The sequence below is a fragment of the Uloborus diversus genome, unplaced genomic scaffold, assembly GCF_026930045.1.
Source record: "Uloborus diversus isolate 005 unplaced genomic scaffold, Udiv.v.3.1 scaffold_905, whole genome shotgun sequence".
NCBI lineage: Eukaryota > Metazoa > Arthropoda > Arachnida > Araneae > Uloboridae > Uloborus > Uloborus diversus.
Window position 1 is genome coordinate 59,341 of NW_026559127.1, and position 19,581 is coordinate 78,921.

At 31.5% G+C, this 19,581-nt stretch overlaps 1 protein-coding gene across 1 annotated transcript; it reads right to left on the bottom strand.

Annotated features, from left to right (window-relative positions):
- Nucleotides 1-7,637: 7,637 nt before the first annotated feature.
- Nucleotides 7,638-17,646, bottom strand: LOC129234009 (probable ATP-dependent RNA helicase pitchoune; the record flags this gene model as incomplete). Its single annotated transcript, XM_054867915.1, has 4 exons — nt 7,638-7,665; nt 13,221-13,392; nt 15,057-15,227; nt 17,494-17,646. Coding segments are annotated over 4 exons (524 nt in total), but the record flags the coding sequence as incomplete, so codon positions are not given.
- Nucleotides 17,647-19,581: the final 1,935 nt, after the last annotated feature.

Genomic DNA, 19,581 nt, shown 5'->3' on the forward strand with positions numbered 1-19,581 from the left:
CGATAAATCTTGAGAGATTGTGAAAACTATGAAACATTTAAGGTTGACAAGCGGCTTAATTCCTAACTGACGAATTAGTAAAGCAAATCTGAACTTACCAGATCTTGGAAAACAGTATAAGTGGGCTGCCCAAAGGAAACTTTTGGCTCTTCCAAGAGTGAGTCGAATCACGCACTAAGAACGACTAAGTTATCTGAGGCACACAAAAACAATGGCAATTTCTGAGAAAGCGTCTTTAGCTACCTAAATGGTTACACTACCTAAAGAATTTTTTTGGAGCTCGTAAGTTCGAAAAAGAGGCCACTAGAGAGCCAAATTATCGCCATGGCAACAGTGGCTTATTGTTGCCCCCTTGGCACAAAGTTGTACCGTTTTACGGTAACACTGGAATGTCAAAGAATAAAAATTGATTTGTATCAATAGTTAATCGTTGAAAATTTGTTCACTTTGGAAAAGAATTGTGCAAAAACCTCCGTTTTAGACTTAACAAAAAGAAAAAAAAACTTTTAATTGAAAAAAAAAAAAATAATAATGAACATTAAAAATAATAATCATAAGAATACTTTAAAAAAACATTTTTAATGGCATTATTTTGCATTTTTTCGACATTAAAAGACAAAAAATAAAAGAAAAGAATTACAATTCAAAAGTTTTTATAGCATGAACTTGTTTGGATTACACAACACCTGACAATGATCCTCTACTCCTACATTTCTCATGCAGCCCAATTCTAGATTTCTCTGACGATTATTTTTGCTGTTTGAAGTATATTTTAAAATATCTTTCAAACTTATTTTCAAACTGATAAAAATTCTGATTTTTTCATCTTTGGATGCAAAGGAAATGTGTTCCATCTGCCATCTTTTTAAAGAGCTCAAACACTTAGTAAGTTGTTCTTCAATAAAGAAAAAAAGCGTAAGATAACTTTTAATTGAATTAAGAAATAGAGTAAATTTTTTAAATAAATGCAGTCCGTATAAGCATGCTTTTCATTTAACATTTTATAATCGCCGAAAGCTATATGCCGAAGTACTTTCAAAGCGCTAGAAGAATGATGTGTACAATGTATGCATAACAAACTGTGTCGTTTGTCTTTTTAAAATAATGTAAACAATTGCTTGTACTCATACCAGGCACCTAAATTATGTACTTTTTCTGATTTTTTTTAAAAATTTTCTTCAGAGTAGTCATAATAATTCAATTTTTTAGGCAGTATAAACCAGATCATTTAGGTAACAAAGAAGCCGTTGCAAAACTAAATCTGAAACTAATAATGATTTCTCACATCTGAACTAATAATGATTTCGTCATTATAGTTAAAAAACGACCTGGTTTTGTACCTTGTACTAGCAGGGCCGGCTCTAGTAGTTCTGCTGTCCTAGGTGATATTGACAAGGGCCGCCCCTCCCCCCCCATTGAATAATAATAATAATAATATAAACTAATAGTATATCAATAAAATAGAAATCATAGTAAAGTGATTAAAATTAAAGTGAGTTTCTGGTTAAATTCCAAACTGAGTATATCCAAATACTGGCACAGACTTGAAATTATCTTTTTTGACATTAAAATAGTGCATCCCTTGGCACTGAAACATCTATTAATATTTTCAAAACACTTCTAAATCACGTAATTGCCGGCTCTAAAATTAAATTGACTTTCTTGTTAAATTCCGAATTATGTTTTGCATATCCAAGCACTGGTTCACACTGTAAATTATTATTATTTAGCATTGCATCTCATGGCACTGAAACAGATATTTATACTCAAAAAAAAAAGTTCCAATTTCAAGCCCTGGCAGTCGCATACCCCAGGAGCCAAGCCTGGGTACTAGTACAAGCAGTTTTTTGCATTCCTTTCACAATGCAAGCAACACAGTTCGTAGGTCATGTTACAAATCATTCTTCTAATGCTTGAAAGTGGCCCTTCAAACTTATAACACATAGCTTCATTTGTAACACATAGCTCTTGTCGATTATAAAACATTAAATGGAAAGCATGCTTCATTTCATTCACTGCATTTATTTTCAAAATTTACTCTATCTCTTAATTCAATACTAAAGTAATTTTACATTTTTTCGAAATTGCAGAGCCACTAAAAGTTTTCTTCAATTCCTTCTGTTAGAGCTGATGTACGGGTCTTTTTGAAAAGATGACAAATGGAACATATTTTCTTTTTTCAAAAGAGGAAAAAACCAGGACTTCAGTCAATTTTAAAGTATGCTTTAATCAGCAAAAATAATCTTCCTTAGAGAAATCTAGAGATGGATTTTATTAGTTGTGTAAGAGTAGAGGATCATTGTAAGGTGTTACGCAATCCTAACAAGTTTATGTTATGAAAACTTTTCAAAAAGTATTATTATAGTTATTATTATTATTATTGGCTTTTAATGCTTAAAAAAAATGTAAAATGAAGTCATTGGAATTGTTTTTTTTTTTTTTTTTAAACTATTCTTCTTATTATTTAGTGTATTTTCAATCATAATTTATTTCTTTTTTTGGTCAAGTCTGAAATGGAGGATTTTGCACAATTGTTTTCCAAAGTGAACAACATTTTACTGATTTAAGACAAATCAATTTTTATTCTTTGACATTCCAGTATTCATTCTTCTGAAAAGTTTTCAGACTTTTTTAAGCTCAGAAGAGCTTTCAAGTTTCAGAAAACTTATATTTGAAAAAAATTTTCTGCAGAATAAACTTAAGTATCTTTATTTCAAAACAACAAAAAACACGCTTCTTCTTTTTTTTTTTTTTTTTTTGTAGCAAGAAAATAATTTTAATAATACTACAGAAAAAAAAAAGATGCAAACATTAGTTAGTACTCCGGAGGACTAATTACTTTAAGACTGAGTAGTAAAGGCAATTCAGCTAAAGCATTACTTACGCTTTATCTTTGCCTGTTTATTTTATTTTACGTAGTATGGAACGTGTAAAAGGAAAATTTAAGCTACGTAAAAATACAACAACTTTACAGATACAGAAGCAATCTTGGGAAGTTTGGTTAATAAGTTAAGGTTCAATACTTTGACTTTGAGGAAAAAAGATGAGCAAATATGAGGCAGTGTATAATAGCACCTTATTAACTTTTTTTTTTTTATAACAGGTAATAGGCGAAAAATGCATAGGGAATTAGGGTACTTCATTTTTCAAAGAAAAAAAAAAAAAACCATGATTTAATCAATTTTCCCTGAATTTTTCGAAATCCTTGATTTGTCGTCAACCTGATAAAGAAATTACGGAGATTTATCTAAAATCATACCAGACTCAAAAAGTGATCAAAAATCAAATTTTTGGTAAAATTCTCCAAAATTTAGTTTTTATTCAAAAAATCTTTAAAAAAACAATTTGAGCTTTTCTCTTAGATAGCTATTGGTAAAAAAAATAATGAACAAAATCTGAGACATGATGGCACATGGCATTAGGTGATTTGATGTTAAATGATTCAAGCGCAAAGTTCATTTATTTGTACTTTTTACTTTCATGAAAGAAAGTAATCCACCCTGTAAAATTACCTTTTCAAATGATCGTTAATTTTAAATTACAAACCGAGGGGGCAAGCCATATTTCTTTTGAAAATGAGGAAGCAGTTGCTCCCTCATAGAGCCGCCTATGCCCCTAATCTAATAAGACAGCCTACAAATGTGATTTTAGGACTTCATTTTTGAATATTTCCCAGGGAAAGCTTCCAAAGCTCGTTTTTCTCTATAACATTATTAAAGACGGCCTAAAATTGCGTCTGCAGAAGTTTAATTTTGAAAAAAATTGGGGAAATGTTCCGTATCCCATTAATTCTCCTAACATCCTCAAAGAATTACTATTATGTTTTTAGGAATGCAGAGAATTTACTCGGAAGAACCCCTGCGAACCCCTTCATCTAAAATCATCAACGATCGTCTAGAACTGCATTTTTGGAACGTCTTCAACCTGAGAAGAGTCTTTAAACTCCATTCCATCTCCTAAAGTTTGTTATCAAAAGATGGCATGCAAACGCATTATGCCCTAAATTTGGAAAATTTGCTCTGGGAGGCCCTTGAAAAACCTCCACGTTTACGAACATCATCGCAAATTGCCCAAAATTGTATTTTTAGAAATTCCATTTTGAAAAATTCCCAGCGGGAGTTCCAAATCCCATCTCTTCTCTTATCAGATTTGAAATACAATTTTTTTTTTCAGTCTCATTTTGAACAAAAAAAAAAAAGGCGTTGTCAAATTCATACACCATTTTTTACCTTTATAATGACGGCCATGAGCCATGAATAAGATGTGCGAAATTCTACCTCATAAATTTTTTTAGTAGTGCTATATCATAGATCCCCACCCCTGTTCTTATCACAGGGCTGGACTTACATGCTCAGTTTACTGCAAAACAAGATCTGGAAATACCAAACGAGGAAGATGAAAAAAAGAACCGAAGATCCTCTGATTTTAGACAAGCAGCTGCTGCAGACCAAACCAAACGCAACTTTTTTTCCCCTTCAGTTTTGGAGTATAACCGAGGCCATCAAGGACTCTCAAAAACTCCAAACAATTGAGTGTATTTGTTTAGTAAGATTTTCTTGAGTGATGAAAATAAAATGTAAATATCATTTTCCTCTTTTCATATTGTTTTATGCCTTTTCTTTTATCCAATTTTCTCTGATTCTCATAATAACTTTTATTATGAACATAGAAGCATCTAATTCAAAAACTTTTCGAATTAAAAAAAAAAAAACAACAACAAACTTGGTATGGATAATTCTAAAGTCAAAAAACCAAATGTGAGTGAGAATCTACCAGGGTGACAGGTATAGGTACAAAAAGAAGGAACGCTTGTGTTGCTTTCATATTATTCATTATTAAAATAAATTGGTTTAAAAATAAAAATAACTAAAGTTAACTCACATTTAAGTCCTTTGCTTCATTTTTTAAAACCTTTTCTGTTGTCTAATGCAGGCCCGGATCTGTGGACTCGCAGGCCCCGTAGTGTGGGGGGTCCCCATCCTTAAGAGGCCAATGACCCAAAAAATTGAAGAAAAAAAAAGCTTGTACTAAGGCTCATCAACATTACAAATATACACTGCTGGCCTCTGGCAAGGGGCCCTGCAGATTTTGTTGCAGGAGGGGCCCAAAATTTATAGATCCGGGTTTGGTCTAACTACTTGACACTAGAAATGATTTGTCCCATTTCTCCAAAAATCAAACATTTTGATCATTTGGTTTTTAATGATTTCAAAAGAACCATTAAGACTACAGACTTGGTTCTCAGCAGGGTTTAAGCTGGGTTCAAAAGATCTTTCACATAAAGATTAAAATTGTGGGAAAAGTTTTAGATAAATGCTAAAATATTATGTGTTCTCATATTTTACTAAATGCCTCAGTGTGTTTCATCTCTAGTCGAAAATGAAATTTCTGTTTTGCCTATGACATCTTTAAAGAAATAAGTTCAGCAGCTATTTTTTTTAAGGTAACATAAAAACATGAAGCTACATGTTTGGTTTTTCAAGCATTGCACTTCTCCTCATAATGCAGTTCTTGAGGGGGACATAATGCCGGAAGACTAAGTATTGTTAAACTTAATAGTAATTTTAAAATCTTAGCTTAAGACTTAAAAAAGATTAAGTCGACTATCACCGTGCTGCTTCTTCTCTTGGATTGTACATTTCCTTTTTTAAAAAAAATAATTTATTTTTTGTTTGAACAAAAGATGCAACTGAGATAGAGTTTTCGTATTTTGCGAAAAATGAGACCGTAGCGGAAACTCTGGTTCTCAGCTTAAAGGAAAGAAAACTCGTTTTATTATGACAAAATTCCATATTTTGTCTAGCAAGATAAGAGTTTTTGTCGAAAAATAAAAATATATCTTTTATTTTTTAGGAAAAAACGGTTAATTTTCAAGTGCAATATTCCCTCATTTCTGAAGTGCTATTAATCCCTCACTAACAGGCCCTAATTTCAGCAAGGTCATAAGGAGCACTTGCCCTAGACCCCACTGTTTGGAAGCTTGCCCCAATTCTATATTTGATTTTTCTATATATTTTTTTAAGATTTAGAGAGACAGAAGTTAAAAAAATTATTTCTCAAAAAGTTAACTAGATTCCCATGTTTCAAAATATTATATTTCCCCAAATAATTGTATTTCAATAAAAACGAGTATTATTGTTGGAGATAGAGAGTTTTTTTTAAAAAAATAGTTAGGAATAACTTTTCCAATGTTATTCCATTTTCATTAAAACACAAACTCTCATTAATTTTTTCTTGCAAAAATTTTTGAAAAACCGGAAAGTTCTCCTGGTGGTTCCCAATCTGTTTCTCAAATGTACTTGAATTATTTAAAAACTTTGTACCAACATTTCAAATTTAATTTGCAGTACTAAAATATGCATACTTAAAGATGTAAAATAACGTTCTTTAAAGAAATTTAATTATTTAAATAATCAAAGTACATCATTTTAAAGTTTGTCTCCAGGTTTTCATGTCACTCTTCTAGCCTAGGTATGAGTTCAATTATTATAGAAATAGGGATTTTTTTTATCTGCCATACTACAACACTGTTTATTATCACCATTTTGTTAGATTCCTCGAGTATTTTGTCAATATGATTTGTCTGCTGTTGTTACTAAAATTTTGTCAAAAATGGGGTATGTAACATTTTTGCTGTCATTCTCCAGGCTTTACTGTCCAAATGTGTTTCGATTAATACAAGCAAGTTGGATAAAAATCAATTTCAGAATTCACCATTTCATCACACAAAATTAAAGTGTTCCTAAATTCACATGATTTAACTGTTCAAGATGGATATTATTTATACTGCTAAGTGTTTTTTTTCCCCTAATTTAATTACTCTATCTGATAATTAAACAATATTAAATTTTTTTTTGAAGATAAACGAAGGAGTTTTTGCTCGTTTAAAACCTTGCAAGTGATGGTAATGATTTTACCCGTTTGAGCCCGGGCCAAATGTTTTATATATAATAGCTGCACTTTCCCCATTATCAATAACGCATATTATAATCAGCACACTCTAGTACAACGTATATTTTTTCCTCTAGAATAATTTCTTTCAAGTAGGGATTTCTTTGAAGAATTATTAAAGCATCTAAAGCTTTGGGTTAAAAAAAAAGAGTTATACTCGAGTATGCTGACTATAATGTCTTATTATTAATGGGAAAGCTGTAGCTACTATATACAGAAAATTTAGCCCGGGTACAAATGGGTACAATTCATTGCCATCACTTGAAAGTTTTGAAACAGGCAAAAAGTCCGTTGTTCATTTAAAAAAAAAATAATATTTAACTATCAGGCAGATTAATGAAATCAGGGAAAAAAAGCACTTACTAGTATAAAAAATATCTATATTGAACAATATAATCATATGAAATGGGAACACTTTAATTTTGAGTGATGAAATGATGTCTGGAACTCAACTGATTAATTCAATTACAAACAGATACATACCTTTGAATCTTATTACTCACGTCACAGAATGGAGTTAGACATAAACAAATAACTAAGTATCATGTTTTGGTTTATTGTTTGCATTATCCCAATACCAAAGTTTAGAATTTTGAACATGACTTTTGTCCACCTAGTTTGTACTAATCGAAACACTGTGTGTCCAGAGAGACCCCCATCTAGTTAGTGATCGCAATGATAGGAACAAGGGGCCCTCGGGGGTAATGTCTTTCTCTAGGACAACATTTTTTTTAAAAAAAAAGTAAAATTTGAATTCAGTGTGTAATTGAATCAAGAGGTTAAAATAGAAAAATAATTATTTACCTTGATTATAATTCTCGGTCAACACAAAAGGCAAGTTGTAAAAAAAAAAATCATTCTTCTGGCGCAAAAAAAAAAAAAACACCTCCCGGAATTATTTTTATAAAGCACTGGTAATACATCAAATAGAACGGAAGGATTTATTCCAGACAAATCTTTCAAGAAGATATTTCTTGGTTAGACTTAAATACTTTTCTAAATTAGAGAGTTAGAATTAACAAACAATAAAACTTAATGTGAAAATGATTATTAATTTGTTGGTTTAGAATTTTACAATAACATCTGAAAAATAATATTTTTTCGTTAAAATAACTCTATGTTGTTCAGAGTGTAAGCTGTTCAAAGTGAATAATATTGAAAAATCTATATAAAGGGGCTGGGACTCAAAGAAAAGTTTGCTAATTGAGAGTATCCATTAAAGGAAGATTTAAAACAGATTTTGTTATGTAACGTACTAAGAATACTTTTTGATTTAGGATGAAGTCAGGTCTAACAAATAGTGTGAATGCTGAACGATCGTTTTTGAAATATGAGAATGTATAATGTGACGGTTGATAAAATGTAAATGAAAATAACTTTTAAAAAACTATTCTATAAGGAGTACATATATCGCTCGTTTGGAAAAAGAGTGCCACAAAACGAAATTTTTAATTTTCTTTCTTTTTTCATTTAAAGGCCTTCAAAGGACATTGTCTTCTTTGGAAAATAATTAGATTTTTTGTTCTAATATTAACCACTGGAGAGCACAGCAAACTTACCTTTCTTAATGCAAATTGCCTGAAGAATTCTACTTCAAACGTTTCTCCTGTAAAATTTCATTTCTTTGTATTGTGGCACTCTTCTTCCAGATGAGCGATATATTTAAATAAAAACAACATTACACAAAATCAAAGAAAACTAAATTTTCCAGTTCCATAATATGCTTTGTTATTTATACTATGAGTTTTATTGCAGACTAGCAGCACCCACATGGCGATGCCCGTGCTAAGGAGTTAAAAGAAGTCCGTTGAACAAAAAAAAAAAAATAAAAAATCCACGCCCCCCTTCTGATGTGAAATGATCATTTTTCTTCAACTAAAATGCGTACACATTTTTTCAAAAGACCTATTAAATTCTCTTTAAAATTTAAAACGATTCGCCAAAATTCATAAAAATATTAACAGTAGCTTTGAAACTCAAAGTAATCCTTCAACTACATAGTTCATCGCTTAACGTGCCAAGCAACCACACTATCATAACCCTGGTCTTTAGCGAGTGAAGCAGGTTTTTCCTTGCAATTTAAAGTGTTTCGGGAAATAAACAATGCTATAATAAAAACGTTATAAAGAACAATCACTGTTGAATAAAATAAAAAATCATATTATTTACTTAGATAAGTAACTATCTTCAACTATAAGAACAAAAACAAACATTAAAGAAAAAAGGAAAACGAAACCCAATAATAAAATCCTACAAAATCAAATTATGTACCAGAACATCGAAAAAAAAGGCATTCAAATATCTGTTCGCTTATCACAACAGCGTAGCATGGGGATGGTTCATCGCAGCTATCGACACTGCAGGCCAGCGCCCTTTCAAAGAGTTAACTTACCCTGCCATCTATTAGGTATTCATAGAACTAAACTTACCCCGCCATTAGGAATTCATAGAGCTAAACAATTATTAAAAAATTTAATTTGCATTTACACATATTTCCGTCCATCTGATTAAAAAAACGAGCTAATGTGTGCATCACATGACTTCCTTTTACTCCAATTAATGTTATTTCCCCATTACTGGCAGTTTTAATGTGATTCAATAGTTTACTCTCTAAATATCACCAACAGTGGCCAAAATGAAACAGATTTAAAAAAAAAAAATCGCCGAATTTGTCACCAAGTTGGCGACCAAAAGACTGGCAATCGCCAAGTGTCCACCAAATTATAATACCACTTGAGTTTACATCGAAATTAACAATGATTTCCCCCCAAAAAGGGGCAAAGGACTCCTTCAGAAACATCCGAATGCAACCAAAAGGGAAGGTGCACAACTAGACCCCACTAGGAGTCTACGTACCAAATTTCAACTTTCTAGGACTTACCGTTCTTGAGTTATGCGATATACATACATACATACAGACGCCACGAGAAAATTCGTTGTAATTAAATCGGGAATCGTCATTACGGATATTTCGTGTATCTATACATTCTTAGACACTTAACCACGTGTGGTCCTTTTTTGTAAAAGGAAGTAAAAAAGAAAGTATTGTATTCACAAAAAAATTTTCACTCAAAAATTGACCTTAATTTCCATTTTGCTCACCCCCAAATGAATAGTGATTTTTTTTTCAACCCGACCACACGTGGATAAGTGCCTAAGAACGTATAGACCCGCGAAATATCCATAATGACGATTCCTGAGTTAATTACAATGAGTTTTCTCATGACCGTATGGTCGAGTCGAAAAAAAACTCAATATTCATTCGGGAGTGCGTAAAAAGGAAATTAAGAGCGATTTTGGAGTGAAAATTTTTTTGCGAATACAATACTTCCTTTTTTGTAAAAGGAAGTAAAAAACAGCCTATAACCTTCCTCAATAAATGGACTATTCAACACAAAAAGAATTTTTCAATTTGAACCAGTAGTTCCTGAGATTAGCACGTTCAAACAAAAACTCTTCAGTTTTTATATTATTAGTTAATTAACAAGAAAAACAAAACAATGATACGTATATGTATATATTTTACAAATCATTTTTAGCATCATTTAGGATTTTTTTTTGAATAGAACCCATGAGATTTGCCTCATAGCTGAATCGAACCTACATCCACTGGATCTTGAGGCCTGCATTTTTAGGTGTAGCTACCGTGGCTACGCATATGCAGCGTTCCAAGCATTTTATATTATAATATAAACTTTCCCATTTTCATAACATTTTTTATTGCTGCTCCACTCCTATTAGTCCCCTACTAGCAAATTTTCTTGCATCAACCTTGACAGATCTAGATATTATACTGACGGCATCAGTATTGACGTGTTTCATACTGCATAAAGCTTGCATAAAGATTAAAAAACAATATTACAATAACACCTATGCAACATTGCATTCATCTTAAAATATCAATATTGATATTACCTTACAATAACAACATTGCATACATGTTGACGCCGTCAAGATGATATTGATTTCATGCTGTCGCTGTCAAGGTAATTAGTACACAATAGAACAGGTGGACCTTCGTTGATACTTGAGCATGCGCACAGTTCTTTCTACCCATCGTCCCTCGCATTGCTGGCACATCTTCCTGCTTCAACCTTTGATTCAGTCGGTTCAGAGAAGCTGCACATGGCGTTGCTTTCTTTAGGCTTCATTAAGTTGGTTGTTTAGTTATTTGTGTGGAATAGTATTGTTTTAGGAATAACTTATGAATGACTGATAACTGCATTTGTTTGTTAATATAGTACTAAACAAGTCATATCGCAGACGATGTGCGATCAATGTTAGAAATGGCCGAAGATAACTTTTTTCGTCCCTAGACTTTGAAACAAAGGACATGAAGCCCAGAATTCCTTATTATCACTTCAATCTCACGAGTAAGATTAATTTTATTCAATGGTTATTTATGTTATTCTTTAAGATAAATTCATATGTTTTGTCCATGGGATATTTTCAATGCTGACATCAATTTGAAAATGTACTATATAGTATTTATTTATTTATTTATTATTTTGCTATCTTTACTCTTAAATGTGTTATAAAAACTTCCGCAATTATTCCTAACTAGGCATTTATGTCTTTATAATACAATTAGAAGTATGAATTTAAAAAAAGAGTCAAGTATTACGCAAAACGAAGAAACTTTCATTTTTTAAATTAAATTGTGAGTACTATTAAAACCTTTATATGAATTTCCGATCAGATGTCAGCTATAAGAAAATATTCTTAGGCTAGAAAACTATCTTTAAGAATAACAGAAATAATTAAAGAATGAAATTTAATTCTCGAGTTTAAAGTGAAAATAATTACAAATAAATAAATGGATAAAACATCTTGCAAATGTGCTGATTTCATACTGTCATGTCAATGTATCCTAACATTTTCCTGTCATATCAATACGTATGCAATATTACAAAAGCAAGATCATCTTGCCTAGACCTTGATTTCAAGCTGTCATGACAACATCTTGATATTATCCTGTGATATCAATAAGTATGCAATATTACAAAAGCAAGATCATCTTGCCTAGACCTTGATTTCATGCTGTCATGACAACATTTTGATATTATCCTGTCATATCAATATGTATGCAAGATTACAAAAGCAGCCTACCTTGATATTTTCCTGACATTATGCTGCATACACCTTGTCAGTCAATATTGTGGCAGTCTGCTGACAGCATAAATGGAGTAACATAACAATATTGTGGCAGCATTAATGCAAGATGATTTTAATTGCATGTCAACCTTTATGCAATGCTGAGGCAAGATATTTTGCTTACTGGGTCATAGCGTGATGTTATACAGCCTATAGCCTTCCTCAATGAATGGACTATTCAACAAAAAAAGAATTTTTTAATTTGAACCAGTAGTTACCGAGATTAGCCCATACAAACAAACAAGCTCTACTGCTTTATATTATTAGTATAGATATCATTATATTGCAATTGTGATCCCATTAAGGTTTCATAAAATTTCCTGTAAATTTTGGTCTTTTTTTTCCATGACAAACTTGTAACCTTACTTATGACTTATTAAACTCCCAAGTAGAATATGTTTAGCAATAAGCTAAACATATTCTACAATAAAATGATGGATGCATAATATACACTATTTATCAAGCGTAAATAATGTACAACATTTATTTAAATCACTTCACAATACATGAAGGGAAATTCACAGATGTGACAATAATTACACATACAGTAAATGTTTACCAAATTAAAATTGTTTTCCATGAAAATGATTTACTTTTAATCACTTATCTTAGCAGATGTATTGAGTTTTAGTTGTGGTTTAAAACTAATAACAAACAGTCTCACTTGAGAGGGTTCAGCGACTGCTATATATTTACAGAATTTAAAACCATTTTTAACATTAGAAGTTCTTGAATTTTTGGCAATTACAGATGGAAGTACGTTAATTATTTTTCTTTCTTTCTTTTTTTTTTTTTTTTTTTGAAGTAACAAATGCAATAAACATCAATAAATTCAGACACCTAACATAATGCACCATTATTTTAAAAAATAAATAAAGAAAAACTGCATAATACAAGATCAGTTGTTCTTGTATGTTTTTAAACTGAAGTTACTTTAACCTAATAAACTGGAGGCAATTTACAACTTTTTTAAATACATAAAACTTACACTATTATTACTTTTCAAATATATTTACAATGAAATTAGATTAATATAAACTTCAAAATCATGATATGTGTACAAAAATGTTCCGAAATATTACACATTTTCAAAAAATATATATATTTTTATAAACTGACAAATGGTGGTACAGGGAAACCAAATGATTTTGCAACTGCTGCAAGGTCTAAAGTGTTGATGTCATAAACTTTTTTCATATGGTGAGACTTATATGCTCGAACATATGCTTTAAAAGCTTCCCTTGCTGAAACTTGCAAGAAGTAATTCTTTGTGACCAATTTCTCTAACTGAAAAGGGAAAAAAAGAAAAAACTTCATGTTAGGAAAATTAAATGTAAATGTAAAGAAAAATAATAATCTTGCAGTTTATTCAAACATCTGTCTGCAATTTGTTTTTTTGGAAATTTGCAACTTGTGAACCATTTATTTTTTTCTGAAAAGGAAATCAACATAAAAAAAAAAATTTGAATTTTGACATCTTGAATTCAATTTATGTTTTTCGAAATCACGAGTGTGTGGGGGGGGGGGGATATGTGTGTTTGTATGTATGGGGTATGTGTGTAGGCATGTGTGTTTGTGTCTGTGTGCAGGCATGAAAGTGTGGGTAGTTTTGTGTGTGTGTGTTTAGGTTTTTGTGTGTGTATATGTGTAAGTGTCTGTATGTATGTGTGTTTGTGTGTATGTATGCGCGTGTATGTAGGACATGGATGCAACCTGGAGATGGCTTTCGCTATAGGAGCAGCAGTATGAGGAGCCCGCCTGTCCACGGTGATGATGCAGAGGGTGGCGGTGGGAAAAATCAAAGGACCTCAAAAACAGTCAAATGAAAGCAATAAGCAATCGTGACTGCTCAAAAAAAAAAAAAAAAAAAATCCAGAGAAGAGCTCTGTAAATGTTGGTGACACTATGGCAACCCACAAACATCAGTAATACTTTCATTACTTTAAAATATTCTTTGAAAATATCATTCATACTTTATTGGGGATGCCGAATTTGGCATCAGCCCCAATCTATACTATGGTAAGACTTCAGCAAAAAGACTTGACACTTCTCATTTGCTGCAAAGTATTTCTTAATACCATGATGCTAAACACTCACAGCATACTTCTCACTGAGACTTTGCCTGGTACAGATGTTGTAATTCACTGCTCCTATTTACAACCATTACTCAAAATATGTAGTTCCCCTTGGAATTAAAAATGCAGGAATAAGAAACTATTTTTAATGAAGCAGAAATACATCCAGAGTCAAACTTTGTAGTAGGACTAAACTGAAATCTCTTCTTGAAATTTTGTACTAACATAAGCATATTACTGTACATACTCATGCATTGGTTGACTTTTGTATAACTTCCCTACTAAATTCTTAAGCAGAATGCAGTAAAAAAATTAAACTTACGTGAATAAGTCAAATTAGGTTCCTTCAAAGATCTATTTTATATCACATTTTGCTGAATCATCACTGATAATTATGGAATCTGAAGATAAGTTCAACATTGATCCAGAAATAATAGATTCCAGATTAAATGAGCTTTGTGTGAACATTCAAACCTTAAGCAATAATTTACATTTGTTGTGGTCAATACAAATGTTATTGCAGCCAAGACAGTATACTGTGCAATTTAATAAATGTTTAACAAAAATTCTTTTTAACATGAAAAAATACTTTGGTTCCCTCAGTTTCTCACTAAACATTTTGCACTGTATTTCAAATTTTGTTAAAAAAGCTTCAGATTAACAGGGGGTGCCCCCTCCCCAAAAGCAAGAGCCCCTCTCCTTCCCAAAATGAAAAATACACCTAACCCTTCTAATTTTATTGGCACAGTCTGCACCATGCCCCCCCCCCTGGTTGGGCACCCCTGACTAAGCACATAGGATATTTTTCTTTAGATGGGAAAAAATTGATTATTTGGTACAGTAATGCAATTTTCATATGAATTTTAAAAAGCATACCTGATTCTGGACATTTGCAACTTTGTTCCATGAAAAATCATACTCTTGCAGGGGAACTTTGGCATGTTTAAGATACCTCAGGAAGCCCAACTCTTCTGGTCTCAATATAAGCAAGGCATGCCCATTTCTATTTTCACCACGAGCAGTTCTGCCAACACGATGTATGTACTCCTATTTGGATAAAAAATATTTCAATTGTAAATTTCAGAGAAAAATTCATTTATTACAACAAACTTATGAAGAAAACTAAAACTGCTATGGAAATATTATTCCATCACTAACTACAGTTGGGGCAAACCTAAACAGGGCAGCATTGTGAAGGCTACGCAGATCCTTCTCGCAGAATTACAACATTGCCAGGTTAGGTTTCTCCCAACTATAGGTCCTCTTCAGGGTTTCTGCTATGGTCGCATTTCTCGCAAAATGCCAAAATACTGTCCAAATTGTGAAAATGGAACAAAGAGTTTTTGCTTTTTTGCTCCAATATAACAAGAAAAAAGGTGTACAATCAGAGAGGGAGCGATATTGAACTTAATCGTATTTATAAATCATATCTAACATGTATAAACTGTTATTAAGTTGAACAATATTTCGTCTTAATGGGCATTTTATCCCCCCAATAAATGTATTATTGAGGTTTTTCAAAAAAAAAAAAAAAAGTTTGCTCCCTCAATACCAAGAACAATTCTGAATTTTTCATTTCAAATTTTTAAAATATATTACCTATTGTGCATTTATTTTTTTAAAGATGTCAAGTCTGAATTTTAGCATTTTGCTAAAGACTTTTTAAACTCGGCTTAAACGCTGGTCCTCTTATTTTCAAAACTGCTTTTCTCAAGTCTTTTTTATGGTCCAATAGAATTTTTTTTTATAGCAGAACTAAAGGCAGGAGTATATTAGTAAAAAATAAGTTTACATTTAACAACCAGCATACCTGCAACACTAAGTCATAAATTTGTTTACTTTTTAATGAAAGTAATACAGACCATTGCAATTGATAATGGATCACTATTTTGGACAAAAGAAAATAAAGTGATTTTGTTTTCCTACGTAATTTTATCCAATATGTTTTTCTTTTAAGCGATTTCATGGGGCACTTTTCCGTTATAAGTTTATTGGACTTGTTTACATTCTACTTTGGCGAAAATATAAAAATAAAGCCAGGGTTTGAGCTGGGTTTAAAAGTTCTAGCAAAATGCTAAAATGTTATACATTCTCATATCTTTTTAAATTCCTCAGTGTGTTTCGCTTTCAGCTGAAAGTAAAATTGAATTCTTTTATGACATCTTTAAAGAAATAATTACAGAAACTTTTTTTTTAACGTAAAATTAAAAAATCTTGGATTATGCTTACTATCAGGCAAGGATCTATAAATTTTGGGCCCCCCCCCTGCAACAAAATTCGTAGGGCCCCTCTCAAGATGCCAGCAGTGGATATCTGAAACCTATTAAGTCATAATACTAGTTTTTTTTTTTTTTTTTCAATTTCTTAGACCGTTGGGCCCTTGAAGGTCGTGGGCCCCCTGCATCGCTGGGTCTGTGGGTACGCAGATTCTGGCTTGCTTAGCATTAAGAAAACACATGTCTGGCTTTTAGAACGTTGCAGTCCCTTTTTCCTGATAATGCAGTTATTGGAAGAACGTAATGCTGGATAAGACTAAGTATTGTTGAACTTAATAGTAATTTAAAATTAGCTAAGATTTCAAAAAGATTGAGTTGACTATCGTCATGCTTGCTTCTTCTCTCAGATCAAAGTTTCTTTTTTAAAAATTAATTTATTTGCAATTGAGATAGTGTTGTCGCATTTTCCTGTAGCAGAAACCCTGAATAAAGCTCACATGACTGAGAATTTTATTTTATTTTTTTACATTTTGATGGCACTCTTGTAAAATTTATTAATTATTGGATATATTCATCTGACTGATTTTAAGCATTTAAATGGAGCATTTAAAAGAGTCTGAATTATTTGGTAAATTATTTTGATGGTATTTTTTATGTTATTTAATACTTTGTTTTTTATTAGGCCAATTATATTAGTTTTAATAGCTTAATTTTTATTTTTTGCCTTAATGGGATTTAGTCACGTTTAATGGCTTCTTTTGTTAAAGAGCCCATTAAAAAAGACAAAATGTGTGCTCACTAATTGAATTATTCCTTTGTAACTTTGACCAGACATAGCAACAATAAGTAATCTAAAAAATCTTCGTCAAGATAACAAAATTTATAATGGAAAAGTATCATTCAAAGAAAGCAAAAAATACAAGTCAAAAGAAAAGCCTAATTTTTTGCAAACAATTTTTCTTAACAGTCGTTACCAAAACCTATCTGATAAAACTTCTACAAATTACAAACACATCATAAAAAGACAAGGATAACATGTTATTAAGAAGCTATAAAGTACTTATTGTTTTAAACTCAAATGGGGGAAAAAAACATACCTTAGGATCATCAGGAGGGTCATACTGTACAATCCAATCAACTTGAGGAATATCTAAACCTCTAGCTGCAACATCTGTACAAAGCAAAATGCCAGATTTTGCTTTGCAAAACTGGAAGAATGTAACCGTTCTCTTGTTTTGCTTTTGTTTTCCCTATACAAAAAAAGAAAACTTTAACATATAATCATGAAATATTAAAATGTTACAAAACATGTTATTTAATTGGTAGTAGTATAATTATTTTTAAGAAATAATTTTACAATACATAATGTTTTAATATGATGAAAATTAAGCAGGGCATTTATCAGGGCAATAAAATATCATAATAATACTAAATTAAGAAAATTAAATCAATTTAAAAAAAAAAAATCTTGTAAGTTTTGTGGATACAAAGAGTAAAATATTTTAATAATGATTTAATGATGACTTCACTTTTTAGAACTTTTAATTACTGCATAACTGAAAGTGAAATGTTAGTACATCTGTTTGATTTAAAAAAAAACCATCATCAAAACCTTTCATTTTTAATTGTTTGATAATAACAAAATAATGAAATTACAATGAGAAAAAAAAAATGATTTTGGGAAATGATATTACAGAAAAGGAATTTTTAAACACACCTGAAAAAAATATGAAAAATGTGAAAAAATAAAAAAATAGATAAGTAAAAATTTTAAGATAGACTAAGAATATGGAAAAAAATGCCTGAATCTGAGAAACTTAAAATGTTTGCATATTCATTACCAGAGCATTAGAATTCCCAGATTTTTACTATCCAACCAAAGTAGTGTCTCCAACCAAAACTAGAGATCAATTTTTTGTCCTAAAATCTTAGTAAATCCAAGATTAAAAACTGGTGAACGATATTAATTTTTACAGATGACATTCGCTTAAATCAATTTGGATGCACCTGGATTGACATTTTCGAGTGGGCACGGCAAGAAGACGAATTTACAAATCCTCATATACTGAAAACAAAAGATAACAAAGATTGAAAATTATGATCAGTGCAAATTTTTTCTAGTCATCAAAGGAACAGAATCACATGAAAAATTAAAAATGATAGAGTTTTTTAAAAGTGAATGCAATCGAATTTTGAAATGCGCAAAAAATCGGGACTAAGCCAAAAAAAATGTAAAACAAGCTCCAAATGCTTAAACTTGATGATATTTTGCCAAAACTGCCAAATATGCTAAAGGAACCGCAAATTTAAATGCAAAATTGGGTTTTGGCCCAAGTTCGTCTGATTTTGGTGCAGAAAAGCCATTTGGTGGTCTTTTGGAGCAGTTTGGCACAGGATCGGCGATTGGCGTAGTTTGGTGCAGCTGGCACATCCCTGTGTATTGGATCTAGAGCTTTTGCATAGTTTTTCGTTGCCGAGCCATAAATTTGGCTCCATAATCAAGTTTTGAGCATTTAAGACCTAGATTCTTAAAAGAGACTCTATCAGCACCCCAGGAAGTGTTTGCTAAGACTTTAAGGATATTTAATTTCAATAAACATTTTTTCCTCAGCTTTTGTATGTGTGGTATGAAATTAAGTTTTTTATCAAGTGTGAGGCCAAGGAATTTCCCTTGATCCTTTACAGTTATTGGTTGATTATTGAGGAGAGGATTTGGATCAGGATGAAGGCCTCTTTTACATTACAAATGAATGCAGAAGGTTTTTTGAGCAGAAAAAGTGACATTATTTTCCTCTGCCCATTGTGAAATTTTATTGCTAGCTATTTGTTGTCTTTCAATGATACTCATGTTTAATGAAGAGAACGAAATTTGAAAGTCATCAACGAAAACATGGTGCCCTTGACAGCGTGAGGCAGTTGTTCGATTAAGCTATTGATTGCTGTTATGAAAAGAGTTACGCTTAGTACACTTCCCTGGGGAACTCCTTCTTGCATGAAGATATCTGACAGAACAGACTTGACACGTACTTGAAAAGTTCGTTCTTTTAGAAACTTAGTGAGAAAGATGGGCAGGTTTCCTCGCATTCCATAATCGTGCAGGGTTTTGAGGATCCATACCTCCAGGTATGGTTATAAGCTTTTTCAATGTCAAAAAATACGCTAACAAGATGTTTTAATTTGAAAAA